This window comes from Apis florea, unplaced genomic scaffold (assembly GCF_048593485.1).
Source record: "Apis florea isolate Af1SG1 unplaced genomic scaffold, ASM4859348v1 contig_3765_pilon, whole genome shotgun sequence".
Classification (NCBI taxonomy): domain Eukaryota; kingdom Metazoa; phylum Arthropoda; class Insecta; order Hymenoptera; family Apidae; genus Apis; species Apis florea.
Genome location: NW_028256842.1, coordinates 117,598 through 145,254, shown reverse-complemented (window position 1 = coordinate 145,254; position 27,657 = coordinate 117,598). Strand labels below are relative to the sequence as shown.

Here is a 27,657-nt window from a genome sequence, read left to right as displayed (position 1 = left end):
TATTCAATTTTTGAAATTTATATTTTTTTAAATATCTTATTTAACCTATAAAAGATTAAATAATATATTAATTACGAAATTTTATACCAAATGTGCAGTAATTCTATTATATTGTTTTAATCTATAAGTAAATTCTATGTAAAGAAATTACAATAAATTAAATAATAACTAATGATTTATGAATTGATAGTAATGATTTAGTGACTAAAGTTTTGTAAATTGGTATTTTTACATACTATTATCATGGGCACGTATAGAAACTATATGAAATTATTGGAATCTTGGCCATTAGATAATACAAAACCCGGCAGGTAATTTTATTAAATAAATCAAATTTAAATTTTTTTATATCTTAATATTTTTATTATAAATATAATCATATTTATGCTAATATTTTTTAATTTTCTTTATAATCAATATTGAGGTTAAATTTAATATTTTAAATATTTATGTTTTTAAGTGTTTTTATATTAAATGAGATTAATTATATTATTATATCATAATTTAATAATAATTTTATACCTAATAATAATTATTATTAATTAATATGAAATATAATTTATAAAATAATTTATATGTATTTCAGAGATTTGGCTCAACATATTCGTGACCAAATAAAACTTGCATTTGCAAAGGGTGAAGCTAGTGAAATAAATCGTGAACAATGTGATCGTTATTATACGAGTTTAAAAAGAATTTGTTCTAATCATTATGGACAAATGTATATTCGAAAATTTCCAAGTACAGCTAGTGGTTTAACAAAAGAACAGTGCAATTTAATTCTTACACCAGAAGCATTACAATTTTTTGAAGAAAAACAAGAAGGAATCTTTTCACGTACACTTTCAAGATTATTCAGGAATGTTGTTAAAAAAAATGAATAATATGATTCATATACATAGATATTATGGCATGAAATATTTAAGTAGAAATATATATTATTTATTTTGGAAACAAAATGACTTAAAAAATAGTAGAAAATATAGTAAAATAGTAAATGAAAATGATAATAATACTGAAAATACATCTCACATACCAGTAATGGTTAACGAAGTGTTACATTATTTAGAACCATCACCAGGAAAAATTTTTGTGGATATGACATTTGGTGCTGGTGGACATTCTATAAAAATTCTGGAATCTTCACCTAATATAAAAATATTTGCTTTAGACAGAGATCCTATTGCACATCAACATGCATTAAAATTATCAGAAAAATATCCTGAACAAATAATACCACTATTAGGAAGATTTTCTGAATTACCACAGTTGCTTTGTAAATATAAGGTAAATGTAAATAGCATAGATGGTTTTTTATTTGATTTTGGTTGTTCATCTATGCAACTTGATGTTGGTGAAAGAGGATTTTCTTTGTCAAAAGATGGACCTTTGGATATGAGAATGGATGGATTTAGATATCCACAAGAACCTACAGTTGCTGAAGTTTTAAAAGAAATAACAGAAGAAGATTTAGTTCATATTTTAAAGATTTATGGTAATGAAAAATATGCTAAAAAAATTGCACGTGCCATTATAGAAACTCGATATACTTTTAAAACTTTAAAAACTACGCAAGAATTAGTTCAGCTCATTGAATCTGTGATTTCAGAAAAAAGACTTGATCAACTTGGTAGATATGCTCATTGTGCAACAAAAACATTTCAAGCACTAAGAATTTTTGTAAATAATGAATTAAATGAGATTAATTATGGAATCGTTATTGCTGGATTTTATTTAAAAACCAATGGTCGTTTAATAACAATATCTTTTCATTCTCTGGAAGATACTATTGTTAAAAGACATATATCAGCAAATATAACAGAAACTGTAGCTAATAAAATACCATTAAAATTTTCAGATTATGGCAAACATTATACTCTAACTGAAATGAAAGCTTTCAATCGAATTCCATGGAAAATGTTACATAAACATGTAATAACACCCACACAAGAGGAAATAAATAAAAATCCAAGATCACGTTCTGCAAAATTACGAGCAATTACTAAAGTGATTTAAGTTTATTAATCAAATTATCAAAGTTTGTAAATATAAAATATAAACATTTTTCATCTCAAACATTTTTTTTTAATTTTAATTTTTAATATAAAACAATTTATTATATCTGAAGGTATGTGTCATGTATATATATGTACATTTTTATCACATGTAGAAGAAAATTAAAATTATCGTAATGATTAATACTATGTAATTTAAATGTAAATATATACATAGTATTATAAATCATAAGAATATTTATAACATTTGATGTTTAATATGTTCAAAATAAGCCTTCTATTTCGTTTGTTTCATTATTCCAATCCATGTCATAAATGCTTGGCCTTGTAGAAAGACCTGGCATCATCATTATCTGGAAATATAATATTATAATTACAAATTATATAAAAAATTCTATAATTTAAAATACTTACCTCTCCTACCATAGGTACTATAAAACCTGCTCCTACAGAAACAAATATATCAGTAATATTAAGTGTGAAATCAGTAGGTGCACCTTTAATGGATGGATCACCAGTTAAAGAGTTTGATGTTTTTGCCATGCAAAGAGGTAATGTATTATAACCTAATTTATTGTATTTTTCGATTTTTTTTTGAACCTGCATTAATAATTGTTAATTTTATACATAATTATGCAAATTAAAAATATGTATATATTATAAACTTATTGAAAGTTTACCTTGTCTGCAAGAATAATTTGTCTTGCTCCATATATTTCTTTAGCAATGATATTTATTTTTTCTTCAATATTAATATTAAGGTCATACAATACTTTGAAATTATAATGTTTATTTGTGGCAGCTATAACTGCATCTGCAAGTGCTGTAGCACCTGCACCACCTTCTGACCAGTGATTACATATAATTGCATCGATTGCACCACTTTCTATTGCAGCTTTTTTTATTAATTCTAATTCAGATTGGGTATCAGTACTAAAATAATTTTGAATTTATTTTCTTCTACATAGTAGTTTAAAAAGTTATAATTTACTTCAATTACGAGTTATATTCCATATAAAACTTACGCATGAACGTTAATGGCAACAATTACTGGAATGCCAAATTTAATTCCATTACTAATATGCTTCTGAAGATTTGGAAGACCTTTTCTAATTAAATCAAGATTTTCTTCGAGATATTCTTTTTTTAATGGAGCACCAGTTGTTACTGGAGGCCCACCACCATGCATTTTTAATGCTCTAACAGTTGCAACGAGCACAATAGCATTTGGTACATGTTTAGATGCTCGACATTTAATATTAAAGAATTTTTCCATTCCGATATCAGAACCGAATCCAGCTTCAGTTACTACGATACCTTCGGGACCAACTAATTTTAATGCAATAGCATCCGCAATGATAGAACTACAACCATGTGCGATATTTGCAAATGGTCCAGCATGGACCATTACTGGTGTTCCTTCTAAAGTTTGCATAAGTGTCGGTTCAATGGCATCTTTTAATAGAATTGCCATTGCCCCAGTCATACCCTAAATGTATATTTAATATATTACTGAACAATAAAATAAAATATTTGTGATTTCATAATTTACTAATAATTTACTAACGAAATCTTCGGCGGTTAAGGGTTCTCCATTTTTGTTGAAAGCAACTACTATATTACCAAGTCTTTGTTTCATGTCATCGACACTAGTTGATAATGCAAGTATTGCCATTATTTCTGAACCAACAGAAATGCAAAATGATGTTTGTCGTGTTTTACCTTTCTCAGTTGGATTTTCACCGATTGTAATTTTGCGTAAAAATCGATCATTTATATCAACCACTAAAATAAATATATCTTATTAATAAAGAAGATTTCTTTTATTAATTTTATACATGAAATTTTTATATTACCTCGAGTCCAAGTGATATTTTCTGGATCGATATCTAATCTTGCAAACTTTCTTTTTTCTTCTTCAGTTAAACTATTTGGATCAGTTTTTGTAATACCTAGTTTTTTTAAACGTCTCAATTGTATTTTTGAAAATTTTCTTTCATTTTTAATTGTTGGTACAAGACGATTATAAAGAGCCTCATCGGTTTGAGTACACTCATGAAAATATCGAGCATCAATTTGTGCTGCTAATAAATTATTGGCTGCAGTCACAGCATGAATATCACCAGTTAAATGTAAATTAAATTCTTCCATGGGAATGACCTAAATATATATATGTTTTTTTTACATTTAATACCATATTTTAATATAATAAAAAATTTATACAATCAAGAAGATGTTTTTTGTAATATGTCATAGTTTAGTTTTAATTTTTTATATTCTAATAATCTTTGAAATATTTTTTATAATAACTTCAATACACTGATACCTGCGAGTATCCTCCACCCGCAGCTCCACCTTTCACTCCAAACGTAGGTCCTTGACTAGGTTGCCGTAAAGTTACAAATGAGTTTTTATCTCTGTGTGCAGTTAATGCTTGCACTAAACCTACTGATGTCGTACTTTTACCTTCACCGAAAGGTGTTGGTGTGATACCAGCAACCACTACGAGTTTTCCATTTGGTTGATGTTTCAATCGTTTTAAAACATTCAAGCTAATTTTTGCTTTTTTACTTCCATAAGGGCTGATTTCATTAGGGAGCAAACCAATTTCTTCAGCTAAAGTCGTGATTGGTTTAGGTTCTTGATTTCTTGAAATTGTTATATCGCTAGGTACCGGTTTTTGAGGGTTGATCTTTAAAATTCTTAGTTTCCATTTTTTGTTTAATATTTTTTCAGCTGCTCTTTGTGCAGATATTACTGTATTTTTCATTAACATAGCTACAGTCATTGGACCAACACCTCCAGGTACAGGCGTAATATATGAAGCTACTTTCACAGCTTCTTCGTAATTAACATCGCCCACTAAACGTTGTCCACTATTCTTTGTAGAATCTAAAAAAATCCTTTAGATTGTAATACTATTATTGATTATTATTATATAAATATTTATTATATTTTTTTATAATGAATTTTTTATTTATTACGCTAAATATTTTCTAGAATTCTATTGAAAATGAAAAAAAAAGAAAATTAAAGATAAAATTTGTGAACTTGAAATTAGAGCATAATTGAAAGTAAAATTTTGCTAAATAAAATGAAAACATTTAATGGATCATTTATCTTTTGTTGTTTGTGTTATAATATTTATTATTTCAAAACTTTAGATTTATGTAATGAAAGAAAGAGCATATTAGATATAAATACTGATAACGAATGATATGAAACTAGTATTTTTCACTTTTTCTAATTATAATATTAAGTTTAATAATTATTTTAACTATTATTTTAATTTAAAGTGATAATACCCAATTTTGAATTAAAAACAAAATTGATAAACACAATATATAAAATTAGGATTACCTGGAATAGAATTGATTCCACAATCAATTACAACTGCGCCCGGTTTAATCCAATTTCCTTTAACCATCTGAGGTTGCCCTATGCCAACCACTAAGATATCAGCTTGTGAGACCTTTAATTACAAATATAGTTACATTTATTTTAATATTTTATACTTTATACATAATTTCATAATATTTCAGTCATAGTTTTAATACTCATAATAATACTCACAATTTGTGGAAGATTTTTTGTTTTTGAATGGCACACTGTTACAGTTGCGTTATGCCATTTCAAAAGTTCAGATATAGGTGTACCAACGATTTTACTTCTACCCAAAACTACAGCTTGAGCTCCTGCGATTGATACACCGCTCCTGGAAAATATGATTTCAATTATTACGTATATATTACATGTTACATATTTTATATATAAATACAAATTATTAATTATTCCAAATATTCAATTAAGAATAAATGGTTTTATTTTAAAAATTTCTTCTTTTTTAGCATATCCTATTTTGCATATTAACTTTCCAAGAATAATAAATTATATTATTATCTGAAAAATATAAAAACATTTTCAATTACTTTTTGATTAATTCAATACACCCATTTGGTGTGCATGGTAAAAATCCCGACATATCACCAATAGCTACTCTTCCTTCATTGATTGTATTCAATCTAGAAAAATAATAAAATTTTATTTTAATACTTTAATTATAAATATTTTCTTTAATTTCTTAATTATTTATTTTAAAAATAATTAGTAAAATAAAAATTAACGTTTTAAAATCTTTTAATAATGCTAATAATAAAAAACGTCATTTTAATTTAATGAAAATATTAAGATATTTCAATAAAGAAATAAATAAAAAATGATTATTATCAATTTTGTAACTTCGCAATTTAATCGAAAAATGTTTGACGTTCTTATCACTTAATTCGAAATGTTTTGCGTTAAAGGTCAATTCTATATGTTAATATACTTTTACATTAATAATTTTATATTAATTTAAATAAAATTTTTGGAGTTATATTATTTCTTAATTAATTTTTATAAAACAATTCAATTAAACATATCTTTATTATTTATATATTTTTATTTTTATGAAGATATATGTATATATTATATATATATATATATATATTTATAAAATATATATAATAACAAATTTCGCAAAACTTACCCATCTACATCTTTTTCAGGTAATACTAAATCGGTAATCATATTTGAATTAATTTTATTGACAGAATCAAGTGGCATTTGTACAATAATACCATGTATATTTGGATCTTGATTTAATTTATTCACTTTGTTTATTAATTCTATTTCTGTGATAGTGTTTGGTAATTTCACATGATCTACGACAATTCCAATATCATTTGCTGCTTTTATTTTCATTCTTATATAAACATTTGAATCTTCTCGACCGCCTACTTGAACGATCGCTAAATTAGGTACAAAGTTTGATATTTTTTCTTTTAATGCCTTCACATCTTTTGTTATGTTTTCACGAATTTCCCTAAGGAACATAAGTATATAAAGAAAATAATAATAAAAAATTCATTATATTGCTTTTTTTTCAAAAAATATTTTGTAAACTTAAAATATTTTTATTATAAAATTATTTATTTTAAAAAAAATAAGTATTAAATTTATTGAATTTATTGAATTGTTAATTACATTATATTTATTTTCATATTTTAAAAAATTGTTTATTTATTCCAATATTTTTTTTTAATATTTTACATAAATATTTAATTATGTCAATATGTATATTTCTGATATCGTATCTTTCGAATATTTGAAATTGGCGCATTGTAACGAATACGTCATATGTTTTCTAAAAAGTAAGTAAGTACATATACACAAGTAAATACATACATTTAATACATCTTTTTAGTAATCAACATCAAGAATTTTATTTTTAGGATATTTGTACATTAACAAGTGTTCAATGATTATGTAATATAATTTTAAAAAGTACACATAACCTCACTCAAAAAAAAAAAATTTACTTTTATGATGATTTATAAGAATTTATAAAAGAATGAAATCTTAAAAATTAAGTTTGATTGTAATAGATACTATCGACCTCTATATAACTTTTAATCATAAAATTTGAATTGTAATTGATATTTGAAAAATTTTTATTTTAAAATTTACTCCATGAAATAGATATTGATCAAAAGTCAATAATTTATTTTAAAGATTTGTTTTAAAAAATCTAATATATTTGAAATTAGTTGAAATAGTTATATATGTATATTAAATTTGTTTCTTTTATATTTTAAAAAAAATATATACTTAACTTACTTCGCTAAATCAGTGCCGGATAATACAATTCCTCGTACATCTGTCGACATAATTCTATGGAAAAATCTATAAACACAAGAAAAATAAACGATGTGCTTACTGTTTTTTTATTAAATTTTTTAAAACAATCGATTTCGAAGAATGCAAATTACAACGTATAAATCGATACGATCAATATGAATGAACAGTCTTAAGTGAAGCATCCGGTTTTCAGGCGAGTCACTTCTAATATATATGTATGTATGTATATGTGTGTATTTATTGAGATAGAATTATATGAACTGTTATTATGGAGAATAAAAGTATTCCATCATTTAAACACGCTTATATAGCTTATGCTTCTGAAACTTATACGGAATATTAATAAACAATGAATATTATCAAATAAATATGTATTTTTAATTTAGTTATATGTAATTTATCTTTTAATAAATTTTTCTCGTGTTTTAAAAATTATTTATAATTAGAAAATATCTTTAATGTTATAAATTATAAGAAATTTATATGTATAATATGGAATATAATAACAATAATTGGAATATAATATATATAATATATATAGTACAATAATTTGCAACGTTTTCTTTAATTTTTTCTATTTATTATTGATATATTCTTAATAATTTTCAATTATTGAATAAATATTTCAATTATCAATAAAACCAATAAAATTTGGAATGAATATTATAAGAAATATAAATCTTACTTGAAAGTTTGCGATATTCGTGTCATATTATAAACTAAGTTTTTTTTTCCAATCTTTTTATAAGAACGAATAGTTTATTAACAAAGTTAATCTTTATGGGGGGTATACAAGAAAAATATATAAGAAAAATCTTTATCGACAATTTATGATGACATTAAGATTGATAACCTTTGATATTTTAATTATTATGAATTTATTATGAAAATATTAATATACAATACGTAAAGCGCAAAATATTTATGAATAAAACACACATAAATAAATACATGCAAATTCATACATTTGTTATAAATTAATAATTATTTTTATATAAGAATTGATAAAAAATATTTAAATGAAATTGAATTGCAATGTTAAATATGATTAAGATAAAAATAAGATTAGTTTCGTTATCTATTGCGACGACATTGCGATAAGTAAATAAGTTTACATATAATACAAATATTGCTATGCTTATTTTTAATGAATAACGAAGAAAGTGAATAATTTCTAGTAATGAAACTTAGTAAATATGTGACGAATGAAAAAAATAAATAATTTATCAAATTTTATCTTATATATGTCAAAACTTCGCAATTAGTTTTTCTAATATATTTCTTAGTCAAACTAGATAAAAATTATTTTTTGTGTTTTAAAAATTTATTATACAAAATGTATTTCGTGTAAAATCGAAAATTTTATAATAAAAAATTTTAGAATATATTAATGATTAATTATAATCATACAATTTTGGTTTTAATTAATGTTTTATGCTTTATTTATAATTTAATAGACAATTTTATAAATATGAAGTAATTTTGTGAATTTATGTAAATTTTAGAAAAAAATATTATATATTTATCGATATATGTTCAATTAAAAGAATTTGAAATGGTTCAAAGTTTATCCCAAGTTTTGGAAATAGTTCATATTATAATATTCTCTAAAACTTCGTAGAGAATTGTGCAAAAACAGTTTGTTTCTTCATTCTATGTTTCAGAACCCATAAGTCGATAAGCCCATCTAATTTATTATAGATAAAATTTATTGTAAATTTGTTCTCTAAAATTAAACAAAAATTGAATTTAAACTTCTTCATGTAGAATAATTAATTTTGTAATATTTATATGACGATATTTTAAGGATTAAGTAAATATTTTTCTTAGAATTAGGAAAAATAAGATTAATCACTTAATAAAGTTTAATTTTAAATTTATATTTTAAATATTATGGTAAATATTATTTATTATCGATATTTATTATTAAAATAAAATAAACTTTTAATAATTTAATTTTTATAGTATGATATACAATATAATATTTTTATAATATGTACTTTAGAATATTATATTTTACGATACGATATTATATTTTATATATTTTTTATAGAAATAATAATATTTTTTAAAATATATACAATTAACAATTCAAATATCGGAAAAAGAAAAGAATAAAGTTAATCAAATATAGAGTTATCTCTTGAGCATATAAATTTACAGAGCAGATATAAACAAAGAGAACAAATAGTAAGAAAAAGACAGAAAAGAATAAAAATGTGGAAATCAGCGACATCTTCAGAGTGCCGCAAATGAAACTAATGTAGACAAAGAGGACAAATAGTAAAAGAAAGACAGAGATAAAATAAGAATTAATCATCAGCGCCATCTCTTGAGTATTAAAGACATTTCTCTAAAAATTTTTAAAAGAGATGGCGCTGATATTCAATTTTTACTTAATGTTACCTTACCTTTCAAGAAATATTTTTGATACTCGAGAGATGGCGCCACTGATACTCTTTACATTATCTTTTTCCTTCTCTTATTATTTGCTCTCCTTGTCTAGTTAGTTTCATTTACGTTGAAGAGATGGCGCCACCGATACTCTTTTCATTATTTTTATCTTTCTCTTATTATTTGCTCTCCTTGTCTGGTTAGTTTCATTTACGATGAAGAGATGGCGCCACCAATACTCTTTCTTTCCATTATCTTTATCCTTCTCTTATTATTTGCTCTCCTTGTCTGGTTAGTTTCATTTACGATGAAGAGATGGCGCCACCGATACTCTTTTCATTATTTTTATCTTTCTCTTATTATTTGCTCTCCTTGTCTGGTTAGTTTCATTTACTATGAAGAGATGGCGCCACCAATACTCTTTTCATTATGTTTATCCTTCTCTTATTATTTGCTCTCCTTGTCTGGTTAGTTTCATTTACGATGAAGAGATGACGTTAGTTGTTCAATTTTTACCGTACTTCTGTCTTTTTTCTATTATTTCCTCTTCTTATCTATATTTTTGCGTTTTATATCTCATATATATTTTTGTTTTTTCATATTTTATGCATATTTCGTGCGTATTTTAATATTTTTTTATAGATTTTATTGATTTCTTAGATTTATTTATCACAGAATTAAAACGATATATACGTAAAAAGTAAGTATTGAACAGATAAGTGTACCAAATAATTAGATATAAGTAAAATGATGAAAAATTAATTAAATATATCCGAAATTATTAATTATGGAGTATATACGTATATAGTATATTTGAAATATTTTTCATTCATCGGAGAAAAATAATAAATTATTCTAGTAATACCGGAAGAAATATAAAATATATATGAGAATATCTGAAAAGCTTCTTAGAGATTCTTTTAGAAAACCAATCAAGATGTATATTCTCTAAACAATTAAAGCGTGGTACAACACATTTAACCTCACTCTTAGTGATTAAGTTCCTTAGTATTCCGACAACTCGAAAAGACTTTACGTCCGCTTCAAACGGCTCAATGAAATTAAGCATAGCATGTTCCACGTCCTTTATCCGGTCTTCCCGCTGATTGGGGGATCTGTAATGTCGTTAGACCGTGGTTTTCAACCGGCCGTTCTGCCGTTTCGGCATTCGAGGTCGGAGCAACCGGCGAAGATTAGTAAGATTAACCAAGATCCTCCTTCTACGTGGCTTTCCGCGTTCTCAGAAGGGCGGAAGTCCGACAAAGGAGCGCGATTCGTGGTCACATCTCTGATGCTCCAGATTCCCTCCCGTTTTGTTCCGACCAAACCCGTTTTGCTCCCTCTTTATTCCCCCTTATCGAGTTCAATTACGTTTTCTCCAAACCTGATTTCTATTGCGAGTTACTATGATATATTGTTAATCTTCTTAAATTTGGTGAGAAAATATCACTAGCAAAAGGAATTTTTAATTTAAAATATTCCCGATTTGCGAAAGATTTATGAGTGAAAAAGAAAAAGTAGTTAATTATTTTTTATCTTTATAATTCATTTATTAGAGTATCCTGTATTATGTAAGCAATTTTACAGAATTTTCTAATTTGAGTTAACAAATTAATTTCTATTATTAATCAAAATAATTATTGGATCTATGTATATTTCACATGTATATAAATTAAACAATTTAACCAAGAAATTTATGTCAAAAAATAGAAATGATTTTGAATTAGCTTTTCTTTCCTTCAAATATCAGTTCAAAAAATGACCCAGTATTCTCATTTTAACAGGAGCAAGAACACTATTCCTTCCTGTTATTCGACAATATTCCAAACTTACAAGCACGTAAACGTTCGGATCGCTAACTGTTTAAGTACACTTTCAGGGCAACTCCCGAAGGACGTATGCCCGCGCAAGTCTAGAATCTCGCGGGTCTTCGTAGCTTAAAGTTAATTAATATTTGACCGACGGTAGCAAGGTCGAAGATCACGTGGAAATTGGCGGTCTCCGTGAAATTGCTGGATCGATGCAGCAATCGGCATCTATAATTTCTCCACGATGTAGATTTCCGCAATCCAAAATGACCCTTCCCATAAACTACTCATCTTATCCTCGTCCATCGAATTTACTCCTCTTCTTCTTTCATAACCTAACCCCGTTCCTCCCCTTCTAAATACTATTTCTACAAGTCAATCTTCGATTCGGCAAGACTTGCCTCGGGCAATCTTATGCCGAATCGATATTACCCCCAACTTTCATTCACCCTTCGCATTTTATTTTACACGTATTACGTTTAATTTTATTTTAAACAACGTCGAACATAATATAATTACCACTCACAAGTTTAAATATTAACTACCTATTGAATATATTTTAAAAATTAACGATAAACGCTCAATTTTTATTCGTTTTATATTCAATCTTTTGGAACAAGCTTCTCCTCTCTTCTCGTCTCGAATTAAATCATCGACTAACAACAATAAATGGCAATTAAATGTCTGAGAGAATGAAATGAATCTATTTCAATCTCTGTGTTTCTGTAATTTGTACCGTAGTAAGTAAACATTGTGGATGGATATGAGGATATCGATTAACCACCTCGCCCCTCGCCCTCTTCTTTCTCCCGAACCGAGTTGGAACCGGTTGCCGATCGAGTTTTCAAGTCGGAACGAAGGGTGCCGGTTGATGGGATGTGGAGGGGATGAGTTTGTAGCGGAATAGGTACGCACAGATTCCAACTTCTGCGGATAGTTAAGCTTAAGGGTTCTACGGAGAAACTAGCCTTGGGGGGTGACTGGGGCCACGGATGATCAGGGCTGAGGTAAACTGGCGCGGGGGGGGGGGGAGAAAGGAGCGAGGCCGAAGGAAAGGGGCTGGATTGGGTGTTATAGGGTGGAAGATTTCTCCATCTCGGATAGCAAAGCAACTTGGACCGCAAATTCCTTTACGCGGTTCGGCTTCGAAGTGCATCCACTGTTACAGTCAAGGAACGAACTCGATTTCGTTAATAGGTCGCGTTTAACTTGTGCATTTTATGCCCTGTCGGGGATGGTTGGAGGGCTTTTGCCTCGTCTCTCGCATACACTCGCATCGATGCGGATTCCGCGTAATCGAGGCAAGGAATGAAGTAAATTTTTATATATATATATATATATATATATATATATGATTTCGTGCGTGATGATTTGTCGCGAGTGATTTTTAAGTAAGTTTAAATAAATCTAATAGATGAGCTATGTGTATATAATAAAATATATGACATTAATTAGATATGTTCTATCAGATTCTCTTTGAAATTATTCAATTTTTATTTATAACGTTATTTTATACAATGAATAGTCTTTGGGTAATAATAATTGCAGATTAAAATTAGACTGTTTACATATTTACAAGTATAATATGTAATAATTGGTAAAGTAATAATAACTTTTTTGTATTTATTCAATTCAAAGAAATAGAAGTTTTAAAGTTGGAATAAAAAATAAATTTTCTTCGAAATTTTATTTACGCTTTACGCACGTTACGTATAAATTTTATAAATTTTAAAAATAATTTGAAATAATTGATAAAATGGCTACAATGTAGAAAATTGGCGAAAGATGATTATAATTTTATTCAGAACGTAGGAAGTGGTAAATTTATCGAAGGAAATCGCAGCTAAGATAGCGTTTAGGCATCCCTTAAAATGCAAACCAGTCAGAGACACAAATTACCCGATGAATCAAGTGACTTCGGGAGCCACTTGTAAACTGCCGCGGTCGTAAACCTACCATTACCTGCACTCTACATTTAGTGTCCCTCCATAAACATTTACATTTACATTTATATTACGCTATCCGAATGAACATGAGTAAATTTCAGCCAGTGTGTATCAAGTGTGTAATTGCATTTTTCTATTCGACATATCATAATTTTCATATTTATTAAAAATTCACGTTTTGATGTTTGAAATTTTTTTGTTTTTTAAAGTTATTTTGAATTATATCATATGTTGGGAAAAAAGTTCTATATAAAGTATATAGCAAGATTAGTTTAATTTTTATTCTGATAAGAATATAATGAATATATAGGTATATCATGGAATATGGAATTTCATTTGTATTATCTATTTAATTTTTTAATGTAATTTTGAGATAAATGTTTAATAAAAAAAGATCGTTGATATAGCAATATATTCGCAAAATTTTTCGTGCAACGAACATTTTTCAAATTAATTGTAACATTTGTTATAAGTGAAAAATAGAACAAAGTAGAATAATATATTTTTATATGCCAATAAAAACCAGAAGGCAAAAAGAACTCTAGAAAACGCTACAACTTTTAAATGATTTATATATATATATAATCATGGAATAAAAGTTTTTCCTTTAAGAAATTATTTAATTACAAAAAGACGTAGTCATTTCACTTTTATTTTAGTTTACTTCGATTCATTTAATTTATTCTAAACTATTTCAATCGAATTTAATTTAATTCAACTCATCCTCATTTACATTAATTCATTTTAATTTATTCAGAAAATAAAAGTATAAATAAAAGCGTATCTTCTCCTCGATATAATAGCGTCCCACTTTCTCCTAAATTCCTCCTTATGTCCCATTGAGTTTATTTCATTTACTAAACATTAAATATTTATACTTCTCAAGTTAGTTATTATCCAGACAAAAATTTCTATCTAAACAATCTCTACAATTACAACATTGTAACAATTTGTAACATTACAAATATTAATTTTCAAATCACACAAATTATTTATATCATCTTATCTCCTGCTTTGCTTGATTGAAAATCCTTTTTCAATCAAACAGGAGATATTGCTAATCCTGAGCTATCGTGTGATTCGAGTACTTTCGCGTGTAAAGCTGGAGTACGTGTTCTAATACAGGTGTGGGGCGCAATCCTGCTTCCAATCAAGGATCCTTAGAAGAGACTAATCAAAATTAATAGCCAGTTGCCACTCCTTCGCATCTAGGCGATACCTCGTGGAGACGGCACGAGATTGGATATGTCGGCAATAAATAGACGATTGAACGTAGTCGTTCGTGTTGGATGGCGGAAGGGATATGAAATTAATACAACTCCATCCTGCAGGGCTGTCATGGAAGGCGCTTCTGCTTTCACATAGGTATTTCTGGCATCCTTAGGCTCCTCGACCGTAAGGACCCTTCGACGTGAATATCAAGGAAATTAGAGACGCTAGTAGATAGGCCTGAATTATCGACGGTCCAACGAATCACTGTTCCTTGGTCATCAAGATTTGGCCGTTCCAATGATTATATACGGTATTAGTCATGTGATTAGATAGAGAAAGATTAATCTTCTGATTGAAATCTGAATTAATTATAACTATTTTTGTTAAAAAAAACGATGAAATAATTTAATTTTTAGTTTTCAATTATAGTATTTTGTTATGATTGGATAATTGTGAAAAATAATCTAAAAAAGGACATTAGTATATTCATCATCGTAAAATTGAAAGAATGTTTTACACAAAGTTTTACATCTTTCATCAATCTTTCATTTCTTTGGTTAAAGTTATCATTTGATACAAATTTCGTTTATATTGATAAAATTAATATATCGATGATGATTCTTTACTTTAAAATTATGTAAGATATTAATTTGAAATTATATTCTTTAAACACAGATTATTTTTAAATTTTCAAGATGATTATTTAGAAAATAATATATATATATATATATATATATATATTTTTAGTTTGGTAATATAAGATAGAAAACTTTACTTTGGGAACAAACAGTACAACAGAAGTTTTAAAGTTTAACGAGATTAATAAAATGCAGGGTACAGAGTGAGGTAGAAGTTTATATGAGATAACTTTGCATTCGACTTCTGGAATGGGACCGGTATTATCGTTTCGAGCTTAGGTACTCTTGTTGATTAGCCGTGGAAATTCGACAGTTTCGCAATCGAAAGCATTACGTTAAAATTGTATAAAAATATACAATATTAATTATATAAACACATCTTATACTTTGATATTCATTTCTCGTTTCGTATTCCGACATATTTAAATTCTATCTTTTTAAACAGTTCAAAATTATTGACGTAAATTCTATTTTGAAAAATTTTTTTGAACTTAATTTTTGAAAAACATGCTCCTGTGTTCCTGTGTTTGGTTGATTAAAATTTCTTGCTCCCCCAGGAACATTTCCTTTCATCGGTAATTCTCGGCGAAGAAGATTCAATCATGAAACATGAAATTCATATTGCGCCTTTCTTAGCAGACCAAGTGCCGATTGATCGTAGCAATGGTCTCGAGTGGTTCGGTCAATAGTTGGGAATTTCGAGGGTGCTCTAACTCTGCTCAGGGCAGGGACAAGAAAGATAACTTTGTAGAGAGGGTAAGACGCGGCTTGCTGGGGGTTGATTGGGTGACCCCTCACCATCTCTGCTCACCGTTCGAGCATCACCCTCCCTTCCCAGCATCTTGCTTTCTCTGCGATCAAAACGATTTCACCCCCTCCCCACCACCGCCGTAAAAATATGGCCGACCAGACGCGGTTTCAAGGGGTCCAAATCCATCGTCCTAAGAGATTTGACGAGTTGACGGAAGGGTGGTTGGCTTCTCTTACACGGGAAATCTATGTGCTTAATTCCATTTTGTAAAAAACTTTTTGATCTAATTGATAACGAGGAAATAATGAAGTATTATTTTGTGTGAAAATATATTTGCAGAGAGAATCGAAAATTGCCCGATTTTTGCATGCTTCGTTATCATGAATGATGATAAATGATATTTATTATTGTGTAATCAAGGTTTTTAAATTAATGTGAACGCGGAGAAAATACGTGTAATTTGATCGATTCATATTTATGTACAATGTAAAGAAATTGGAAACGGGGATAGTGTGTTCAACAGGCATTGATTATCTTTGAATGAAAAAAATGAGGGAAGGGATTGACTACTTATTACGAGTTAAGAATTATAAAAGAGACTTGACGAGGTTTAACGATCCGTAAGTGGAGAATTCATTGATTGGTGTACGCATCTCCGGTCTGTCGTTAAGAAAAGTATCAAGCTGTGTATCGGTTTTTTTCATTACTTTTTTGTAATATTATAAATAGTAGCTGATATAATTTTATTTACTTAATAATGCTTTATACATTTATATTATTTTTAATTAAAAATAATTTTTATTACTTTTACTAGATATAGATAATTCGTAAGAAAGTTTTAAGAATATAATTTTAATAAAAATCACCTATAACGTATTTTCCATTCTCAGATGTTTAATCTTCTTTTTAAAAAATATTGCATCTCAGTTATTAATTTTTTTAAAATTTGCCATTTAACAAAATGTGTAGTTGACAACTCGATAATAGCATTGAATTAAACATTAATATTATTATTTATTCTTTTTCTATCATTTTACTGCAATTGATGTTACTCATAGGATGAAGAATTAATATTGTTTACTTAAAAATCTTATTAATAAATAAATTATTTTTTTAAAGTATTCTATTAAACAATTAGAAAGCAAACAACTTTTTCTTAAAATCTGCATATATGTAAAATCAATTTACATTCTTCTAATTTATAAAAAAACTGAATTGCGTATAATACAAAAGAATTAATCGTTCGATACACGGTTCATTGTAACAAGTGGCCGGGTAAAGTTTATCCAAAGTTTAAGGAGTATCGGTGCACTGAGGTTGAAGCATCGAGATCTCTTGGCAGAGAACAATGGTACACCCCGGATTCTCTTCTTAGATAGCATCTGTATCGTGGACGCGGGGTACAGAAGAGAATGAGTAGGAAGGTCTTGCAACCCATTCCCAACCCCATAGAACTCCGCAGCCCAGACCGTTTCGAAGTGCCTACCATCTTAACAGCCATATTGAATTATGGTTATTACGACGTCCTGTCCTTACGATATTTCCTACCCTTTGAAGTTCACGGAAATTGGACCTTCGAGAGTTATATGTTCTTTTTATTTGAGAGTCGATAAAGTTGCTCGATAGAGTCGATAATTTAGACAGAGATTTAATCTGATGCAAGTGTGAAATAATTTGTTTGTAATCAATTGGATTCTCTTTTCAGTATAAACTTCGAGTGCAAAGTGACTTGAAATTATAGTGTTCGTTATATAAAGTATTTAATAATTGTAAAATTGTATCAATGAAGTAACAATTCTAAAATTTTAAAGGTTATTGAAAGGATCTTGTAGTTAGATGTAAAATTTTTTTCAGAATTTTTGCATGTCTTGGACAAGGAAAAATAATAAGATTGAAAATTATGCGATGTTTTCTTTTGATAAGCTATCGTAGTTTGATCAAAGAACACAAGTTCTAGCTCCCTTATTGATTAAAATCAGGCTTTAAAGAAAAGAAAAACCTGTTTTACTTGCACAAGAAAAAAGAAATTAATCGTCTTTATCCTAAATAAAAATAATATCCATATAACTTTGATATTATTCAAAATTTACTCTTTTTTCAACAATTCCCATTTTCTAAGCTACATCTTTCTCTTATTAAATACATCTGTACACGCAACAAAGAGTTGATGAGCAAAAGGGCGATCGTGCGTCTCCTTCGCGGTTCCAATTTATGAAAATCTTGAATCTGGCGGGAGGGGAGGGCTCGCCTTGATCAGGAGGAATCTCGTGGGCACGATCACTCAACTGAGGATATCTTGATGCAGACGCCCACGATATCGACAGTGCATCCCTTAGGCCCGGAACTCTCTCCTTATCCACCTTCCTGCGTACCACCGAATAACCTTAGTTACTTTGCTCGACTGTTAGGTTGCTGAAGCCAGCGCGCGGCCCGAAGTACGAAACTCTCGGCTCCTAGGAGAGTCCTAGGTAATCACCGAACTTCGCCTCTCCCTCAGGAACGGGCCACGCCGTATCACCCCTCCCTTCGCTCTCACCCCTCTCGTTTCACCCCGCGCCTCTAGTATGGAGCCGATATAACTTTGTTCCTGGGGGTGCAGTACCGTTCCACGAGCCAACGCTGCCTGCCGTAGTTATCGCATGACGTTGGCTTTCCTCGGCATGGAAACGTTTTCGTTCTTGCGATGGCCGCGGTTCTCGTATAAGTATTCAAATTTATTTTCCATTGCTTTGTTCGTTTGTTATTTTTGAAGGGAGGGGGGTTGGTAAAGTGTTGAGGTTCTCTTCGTTTTGGAGTGATGGTTAGAGAGACGACGAGACAATTGATGGGATGATATCTTTTTTCCTCGTCGTTTTGACGAGGAAGTAAAGATAGAACGAAATCCGTTAATTCTTCTGTTCAATTTTTATTTCTATTTATGAATAATAATAGTCGATCTAATGATTGAAACCTAGCTGACTTTTTAATCATTCGATAAAGGAGTTTTTGTATCACGAAGATTATATAATTATTATATTGCATATAATAGAGCATTTGATTGAACGATCGTGGAATAATTCATTGATAAAGTAGAAATATAGGGTAAGGAAATAAATATAAATGGAACAGGTACATACACATTGAATTATTCTATTTTGAAGATAATACGAATCCACTAATTATTTTCTTCGCGATTTCAAAATTTGACATAGAATTTTACTCGATTACCTAAACTCCTGTCGCTATTGTTAGACATTTACAAGATTTAACGAGATCTCTTCGACGCGAGTTGATGCACGTTTAGTGCTTAATGTATAGCCCGCAAATCCACCTGGTCCTGAAAATCCTAAACAAGCCGCCCTCTGTCCGGCTTAATTGGGTTCCTAGAAAATCCTGTAATTGTACGTTAGTACGCGTTCAAGTCTATTGTCTCTGCGCTTCGGCGATACTGCTTGTACATGGATAATCGTGTCACCGTGTAACCATCTATTGTATTGAGGTACAAAAAATATCAAGATGTATAAAAGAAACGATGATATTTAAAGATATATCGCTTTCTTCTTTTAAGTTTAAAATTATATCATTTAAGGGAACTTAAGTAGAGTTCTTTTTTCCTATTTTTTATTTTTTTTTATCTATAATTTTTGTATTGTACTAATTTTAATATAGTTTTTTTTTGTAATATAATTATATTTATTTTAACAAGTTTGACTAGTTGTATTTTTGAATTTATAATAATTTCTCATTTCTTAAATTATATACTAAGAAATATATACGTTCTATTTTATATCTTTACTTTATACTCAAGACATGTTTATTTAATATTTCTTTAATTGTCAATAAAAGAATCCTTTAATCAGTTTTAAAAACTAAAAAACTATCAATTAATAATCCATATCTTTATTATAATTCTAATCTTTCAAAAGCAATTTTGAATGTACATATTCTGCAACACATCTCAAATATATATAAAAGACAATGGAACAAAGATATTATCTATATCATACAAGAGTTCATCATTTTTCTATCAATCGATGAATGGTGAATGATCAGTTGACCTACAACTAAAATTTTTATACTCGATGTGCTGGATAACAGCTTGAAAAACAATGGTCAGATTGAAGAGGACCGTTGGTCCACGATTCTGCGAGAATTTGACTCTTATCGCGAATATTCGAAGCAAAGCGGGTCGATGGACAATAAGGTCGTTGGACGGATCCACCTATCTCAACAATGGTGGCTTATTATCTCGAACAAAAGCAGAGTTCTAGCAGCGTTGAGGGGGTGGTGATGGCCACCCTAGGAAAGATGCCGACGCCATAAGCCTACTAATGGATTCCTTCAGCAGCAGCTGTCGCCTTAAGATTGACCGACTTCAACTAAATTAATCTCGACGTCTATGCCATGCCACTTTCCCTGAACCAGGAGCCGAAGAAAATTTTCGCAGCGCAGAAGACAATAACCGATATTCGTCCCACGATTTTAAGTATCTTCCTAGAAGATATAAGATATACTTAGAAGATTTAAGAATTTTAAGATGATCTTACGTCAATGAGTTTGGTAAATCCTAATTTTTGAAACGAGATAAATTTTATTTTAGATTTATTAAAAATCACAAGTAGATTTATGAATCATAAATTATATAAGATCGATAATGATAATATAATAGAATGATTTTTGTCAAGTTTTGAAGTATATTTTATGTATCAATATTATTTATATTAAGAATTCATAAAAAATAAATAATAAATAGATCATTAAGAAAAGATAAAATGAATTTTTAATTATGTAGTTACTTGAAGATAGTTTTTTAACATAAAATGGAAATAAGAAATTTTAATGGATGGACAAGATATTTTTTAATAGATTTAAAAAGATAAAGTTATATTTCAAAATAAATAAATATTGTATCAGCTGTTTACAAGTAATTGGAAAAGTAGTTTAAATTAAACATGATATTAGATCTAGAGATGCAATATCAATTACTTTTTCCAATACGTGTAATATATAAATTATAAAGTATGAACTTTTTTATTTTATTAAATTATTTATTAAAAATATAATAAAATTCAATAATTTTATTATTTTTAACTATAATATTTGTAAAATTAATGAAATAAAATTTTCCTAGTTTTAACAAATGAATGTTTTCGATGTATTATTTAGTTTTATTAATTACTTTCTGACTTACTTTCTGAGAATATGAAATTTTTTAAAATAGATATTCGAAAAATAATTCTTATTGTCGAAAAAATTTTTGTTATAATTTGCATAAAGTGCAGTTGTTGGTTAAACTAGAATAATGGAGCACACTGTCCAACGATTTTCTAAGAGATGGCGTACGCTGCCATTTTGCCAGCATATTCCACGTGGGGGTGAGTAAATTATTGATCAAACCAACCCCATGACTTACTAGAGCCACCTACGCGAGAACAGAGCAAGTTACTACGTTTATTATTCCCAAAGGGATTGATCAATGAAGAAATTTGTCGGTAATTGATTCATACCTCTCTTATTAGAAATTAATTGCTAATTAATTGCTTCGAATTATTCAAAAATTTTCTATTTCAATTATTCGATATAATTGATACATTCAAATTCAATGTATTCAATGTATTTTATAAACATTTAATTAATATTTAGTATTAATATTATTATTGTAAATAAATTGTGCTGTACTCATAAATAAATTTCATCATTTTTTGCAATCAAATATGCATTCAAATCAATACATATTGATAACATATATATTACTTCATTAACACATATACTTCGTATATTTTAATTCTTATTTCTAATCTAAAGCTTTAATAATTTATCAATCAATCTTCTAAACAGTGAATTCCAGATTATCTTATTGCCATTTTATTATAATATTTAAATTTTACACTGAATAATATATCTAAATATAAATCTTTATTCTTCAAATATCATATATACTGTATATCTACGTGTCTTATTATCTCATGTAAATACATTCAGCAGTATAAATAATTAAATACCTAATATAAACATTCACAGTCTATCTGTTACGATGTAATAATACCTAATATAAACATTCACAGTCTAGCTCTCACGATATCAACATGCGTGAATCACTCAGGATGGAAGAAAGAAATAAAATTCTCCAATTCTCTCACGCCAAGATAAAAAATAACGAGATTACTTACCTCATCCGACAGTATTCATCGCCGTTCCCATTCACGAGCACAATACAGACTGTTCACGTGGATCACGCGAAGACGCGACGACACTGAAAGAAGACACGGTTTTTGAAAACCAGTCCTCTCCCTTTGTCGAAGAATAGTTGGACACGATCGAACCGGTACTGGACGAACTGGTCAGAGAACGAATTCTTCCAGCATCCTGGTGGACCAGTCGTGGACCGGTCTTTGGCCAGCAAAAAGGAGAAAAAGAGATAGGTGATATTCGGTTGTAAACTGGACATTACGCGAGATGACCAACCGGTCCGGCAGATGTTGGTCCAGCTGCAGTAGCCCGATTATCGAGTTTTTTTAGAGAAAGAATGCTATAGTTGGGAGGGTTGAATCTTGTGGATTCTTTATATTAGTCAGTTAGATTATTTTCATTTTGTAACTTGTAGCATTTTTATTATTTAATTTGTGGAAAAGAGTGGAATATTGGACGAGAAAACTGCGTTGTTAATAAAGCAAGAAAGAAAACATTTTTGTTGATCTTTCATGTTTTTACACATGTTAATATATTGCAAATGATGCTTCATATGTATCATATTTTATTGTCTTTTATTTACATCTTATATTTTTATAATTATTCTTCAAAGCTGAGATATCATTAAATTAATAAATTTATTCAAAAAGTTTATATGTACGTTTGAGCTCAATATTTAAAAACTTATTTATAGTTTTTAAATAAATGCAGGCAAAGACTTTTTTCTATATTAATAACTAAAGAATTGCACTTTTGAGTTATGTCATTATTGCACTGAATGAGTAATATGTATAAAATATGTCTTGTATAAAGTTTTTGTAAAGACTCGAAATTATTATACTGGCTTTTTAAAAATTATATTATTTCATGAACAAAATCATTTTTATAATTTGATATTTAATTGGATAACTCTTGGAATGTGTTGCAACAATAGGCAATTAAAAGTTGCTTCTTAACTTCAAGAAAAATAATTAAGCAGTAAAAAATTATTGATATGCAAAGGTTGAAAGTGAATAAATATTTCTTGTTTTCAAAAATCTTTATTGAATTTTTCTTCTTTGGTACAGTTGTTCCAACTTCGTCTGATATTCTGTTACTTTTATTGATTAATATTTGCCGAAACGTTATCGAAAATTCATGTTTCGTAAAATATTAGAAAGAAAACCAAAACAAGTGCGGTTAATTTGTGCAGATTGTGCGTGTATAACGAATATTACAAAAATATCTGGAAATAGCGATATATCGATAATATAAAAGGTGTTGAAACGAAAGCAAAAGATTGTTGCACAAATAATTAGCTGCGCGTATGATCGGAAATAAATATTAATTTTTAATCAAATAATTTCTGTACAATGATACGGGTTTAACGCATACGCCGCAAAATTTCACGTTTATTCGCAGCCACGAAATATTTTACCTTCCACTGAGGAGAACGACACGCTCATTAATGCTATTGAGTTTGTTTGAATGAACGAGATATTCGCGCTTCATAAAATTATTAAAACCGTCCCATCAATTAAAGCATTAATTTCCCTTTCGTTGACACAGCCACTTTTAATTATTTCCACTTTCATTCAATTGCCTCCCGCATCAAATTATCGAAAATAACAGCTCAGCGAATAATTTACATTCTTACCTTCAATTTTCCGATAGATTCACGCGGTATTAATATTCCGCTATATATTAATATCTACATCAAACAATTATTTAATAACAGTAATTATTTTATTAATAACGGCCGGATTTAATTCCCTCTTCTTTTTCACCGATTATTGTAACCTTGGCCGTGAAATTTCATTTCCACGTTTAAATGAAATTATTTTTGGATAATTGATTCTTTATCGACGAGTACCAATTTTAACTGACGGGCACGTGCATTGACAAAAACACCGTTTCGAATACTTGTTCCGACCGTCAAATGTAACAAATGATTTTTTTTAACAAAAATTATATTAACCAACGGAGTCCACGTTTCACATTTCACAAGTTACAAAATGGAATTACATAATTTCGCAACTTTCTTCACATTTACGATAAAAATCAAAATTTCTTCAATCATACATGACAAAATTAAAATTATTCCAAAGTACAATATATTTCAATCTTAAGCATCCAATAGAAAACTATATCGATATTCGAAATTGGAAATTAACATTGGATCGTAGTCGAACGTCGGCACAAAGCGAATTGCGCGCAGTGGTTTACAGAAATGTGGCGAATAGTCTGCGCATGAATAAAGTATGGCCGCGTGTCGCGGTGTCGTTTAAACTCGGCGGAAGTTGTTTAAAACCGTGGGTCCGCTGATTAGCGCGAAAAGGTCGGGCAGCAAAGGGCCGCTTAGTAAACAATTAGTCGGCCAGGTAGCCGGGCAATAGGCGGCCGGTTGCATGCTAATAGGGCCGCGATAAAGAATGAAACTCGCCGTGGGGGGAGGTATAATCCGGCGGAATGAACTCGGTAAATAAATAATTAAATAATTAGCGGGGCCGCATGCCGGAATTGTCGACGACTCCGCGCGTTTTCTCGGTTGCTCGCCGCTTAAGAGTCGCCGCCTCTGAAGAAAAGGAGAGAAAAACGAACTGGCGGCTGCGGGGGTGGCGGCCGCGAAACTTTTGACCGGCCGGCTATCCCTCCTGCGAACCGTGAGCCGAGACACTGCTTTTTCGACGTCTTCGTGGCGTGAATTTCTCGCGAAGGGTTAAAAATACCGAGCTCCTCCACCGCCGTGACTCTCAACCCTTCATTTCCAGAAGAGAGAATGCTAATCTTTCGTTTCGAGACGAATTGATTCTTGCGAATAATCTTTTCGAGTTGTCTTTTTTGACGACACGATGATGAAAAAATGATTGTGTGAATCGATCTATGGATATTTTGATATTTGTTTTTCTGTTCTTTCGTTTGAATGAGTTAAAGTGATGATTGAATGATTTTTTGAATATGATTCTAAGAGAGAATGAGAACGATGCATGGTGTACTTTTGGTGTGGTTTGTTGTGGGAATTCTTTGAATTTTGATCGTGGTTCATTTCATATCCAATTGTTTGGAATTGAATTGTAATACTGTGATTTGTAACATTAAGATTTCATTGTTCTCTTTTCTTGAAATTTCTTTCTTTTTAGTTATCGAATTCCTCTTTTTTTTTTTTAGAATTGTAAATTGATTAAATATATTATTAGATATATTGCGATACAATATCTCCAATTATATTAATTTTCTCTATCAAATCAAAAGTTCAACGATATCTTCATTATGTTTCTAGATTACATAATTATATCACTTTTGCATTTTACATTCTAAAAATATATATATCGTTTCATTCTTTTTCTTATCTTCATCTTATCGCATCGTACGAGCTTTCCAAATAATGAATTCGATATTGCAGATCGAAGGTATCCGCACAAGTCGAAGGAGGCATATTGTGAAACGGGAGAGAAATTTTGAGAACCACCTGCAGTTAGTCGGCGAAGTGGCAGAGTGTCGGAGCAGCGCGAGGAGAGCATTATAAACTCTTCTTGGCCGTGTTTCTGCCGTTTCTACTTTACCGCTTTCTACCCTGCCGTGCGAGAAACTAAAATGAAAAAGAAGTGGTTGTATGTGTGGGTGATATACACGTGCCAGCGGCGTTTTATCGCGCGGTTTATGTTGCACACTCGCCACCCCCTAAAGCCGACATTTGCCTGCAGCGGCAGGAGTAAGAATGCTAATTGGAAAGCCGGGGCCATTTCTTTCTTTCGTCTTGCCTAGGGAAAGATATTTCCTTCTGCCGGCCTTTTTACACCGGAAATTTATAGCGCGCGCCTTTTCAAATCTTGCCAGAGATGAATTTCGATGCTTCCAACTGTAAACTCCTTCGCCGTGTTTAGAATTTTAATTGGGATCGTTTTTTAACTTTAGATTATGCAAAATGGATTACTTTTTGCAACGTGTTTGCGTTGTCGAATTTCTAGCTTTTTCGCACTCTCTTTTTATTTGCGTTTCGATTGAAATTTTTAACATGCTTGTTTTTGTTCCCTCACCGTTGTTCCAAAAATTTGAGTTGGTAATTTTGTTTGTTAGTTAGTTGGAGTTTGATTTCTTATTGAATATTTTGTGAAGTATTTTTCATAAAATCGAATAGATTCGAAACATGTTATCGTCAATTATTTTTCTATATTTTCATTCTTAATTGTTACTTAATGAATTATTTATTGGTCAATAAATTTTCAATGTGAACGTGCTTCTCCCAAAAATTCATCCTCAGTGAATCAATCCTTCTTATCTTCATCTAAAATAACAAGATTTCATAATTTTGATTGATCGTTCGATTGAAAATTTTGATATCGAATATGGATATTTGTATTAAAAAATTTATATCGCTCTCTACGTAGTTCCTTTTTTGTTTGAGCTGCGAATAAATTCCAATCTATTCAAACGAATGCTTTCAAAAATTTATCCTCCAAAGTGTCGGTTTTGTTGCGAAAAACTTGGAAAAATTTAATGGAGAAGACCGCGGATGTGGTAATTTCGAGATGGCTCTGTTCCACGAAAGAAACTTTGTCAGGGATTGTACCGGAGCCAGTTTATGAAACGGAAAAAGTTCTGACCGTCAAAAGAACTTTGAACTTTGGACGACTCTGGACATAGGGGACGGGAGAAAGGAGGAGTATGCGATGCACATGGGAGCTTAAAGGGTTTATTATAGGTGGTGTCGGAAGTTAAGGTTGCAACACAGGGGCGTGGCAATACTGAAAGTAGCACAACCACATTTATGTAATGGCGTTGCGTCAAATAAAATTTTTCTCCTTCCAATAAATATCGTCATGAATTTTGCGAAAGGTTTTTACATGTTGTTATCTTTTATTGTTTCGAAATAAAAATTTCAAATGTTTTCTGAAATTCTTCTGTATATTATTTTATAACTCGGATCGTGTTTTGTAGTTTAGAATAATTTTATTTCATTTCGTCGTTCCAATGATTGGTAATGCTCGATATAGAAAATCGTTTGTTAAGATTTTTCGTTAATTTTTGTTCGAGGATAAATTTATTTTTCGTAATTTTTCTTTATTT

The 27,657-nt window shown here is 29.5% G+C and overlaps 3 protein-coding genes across 8 annotated transcripts; 2 read left to right on the top strand and 1 right to left on the bottom strand.

The window, feature by feature from the left end:
- The first annotated feature begins 168 nt into the window (after positions 1-168).
- Positions 169-2,261, top strand: LOC100866086 (ubiquinol-cytochrome-c reductase complex assembly factor 2). 5 transcript variants are annotated; one of them, XM_086915051.1, is made up of 4 exons: positions 169-311; positions 587-1,287; positions 1,382-1,495; positions 1,859-2,076. In XM_086915051.1, the coding sequence occupies exons 1-2, from the start codon at positions 244-246 to the stop codon at positions 882-884; spliced, it is 366 nt and encodes a 121-aa protein (XP_086771177.1). In that variant the 5' UTR covers positions 169-243; the 3' UTR covers positions 885-1,287; positions 1,382-1,495; positions 1,859-2,076. The 5 variants fall into 5 exon arrangements, with proteins under 5 accessions (XP_086771177.1, XP_086771175.1, XP_086771176.1 ...); XM_086915049.1 differs by having other exon boundaries at positions 1,610-2,076; XM_086915050.1 differs by lacking the exon at positions 1,382-1,495 and having other exon boundaries at positions 1,859-2,261.
- LOC147656456 (putative methyltransferase-like protein 15 homolog) lies at positions 862-2,076 on the top strand. The gene has a single exon (XM_086915046.1). The coding sequence runs from the start codon at positions 862-864 to the stop codon at positions 2,014-2,016; it is 1,155 nt and encodes a 384-aa protein (XP_086771172.1). The 3' UTR covers positions 2,017-2,076.
- pug (pug C-1-tetrahydrofolate synthase, cytoplasmic) lies at positions 1,990-22,611 on the bottom strand. 2 transcript variants are annotated; one of them, XM_086915042.1, is made up of 13 exons: positions 22,593-22,611; positions 7,674-7,739; positions 6,544-6,879; positions 5,945-6,037; positions 5,589-5,730; positions 5,376-5,487; positions 4,342-4,907; positions 3,872-4,175; positions 3,583-3,800; positions 3,041-3,504; positions 2,696-2,948; positions 2,430-2,615; positions 1,990-2,368 (listed from the first exon to the last, which is right to left on the bottom strand). In XM_086915042.1, exons 1-13 carry the CDS (start codon positions 22,595-22,597, stop codon positions 2,279-2,281), a joined length of 2,835 nt encoding a protein of 944 aa, XP_086771168.1. In that variant the 5' UTR covers positions 22,598-22,611; the 3' UTR covers positions 1,990-2,278. The 2 variants fall into 2 exon arrangements, with proteins under 2 accessions (XP_086771168.1, XP_003697425.2); XM_003697377.4 differs by lacking the exon at positions 22,593-22,611 and adding an exon at positions 8,380-8,412.
- Positions 22,612-27,657: the final 5,046 nt, after the last annotated feature.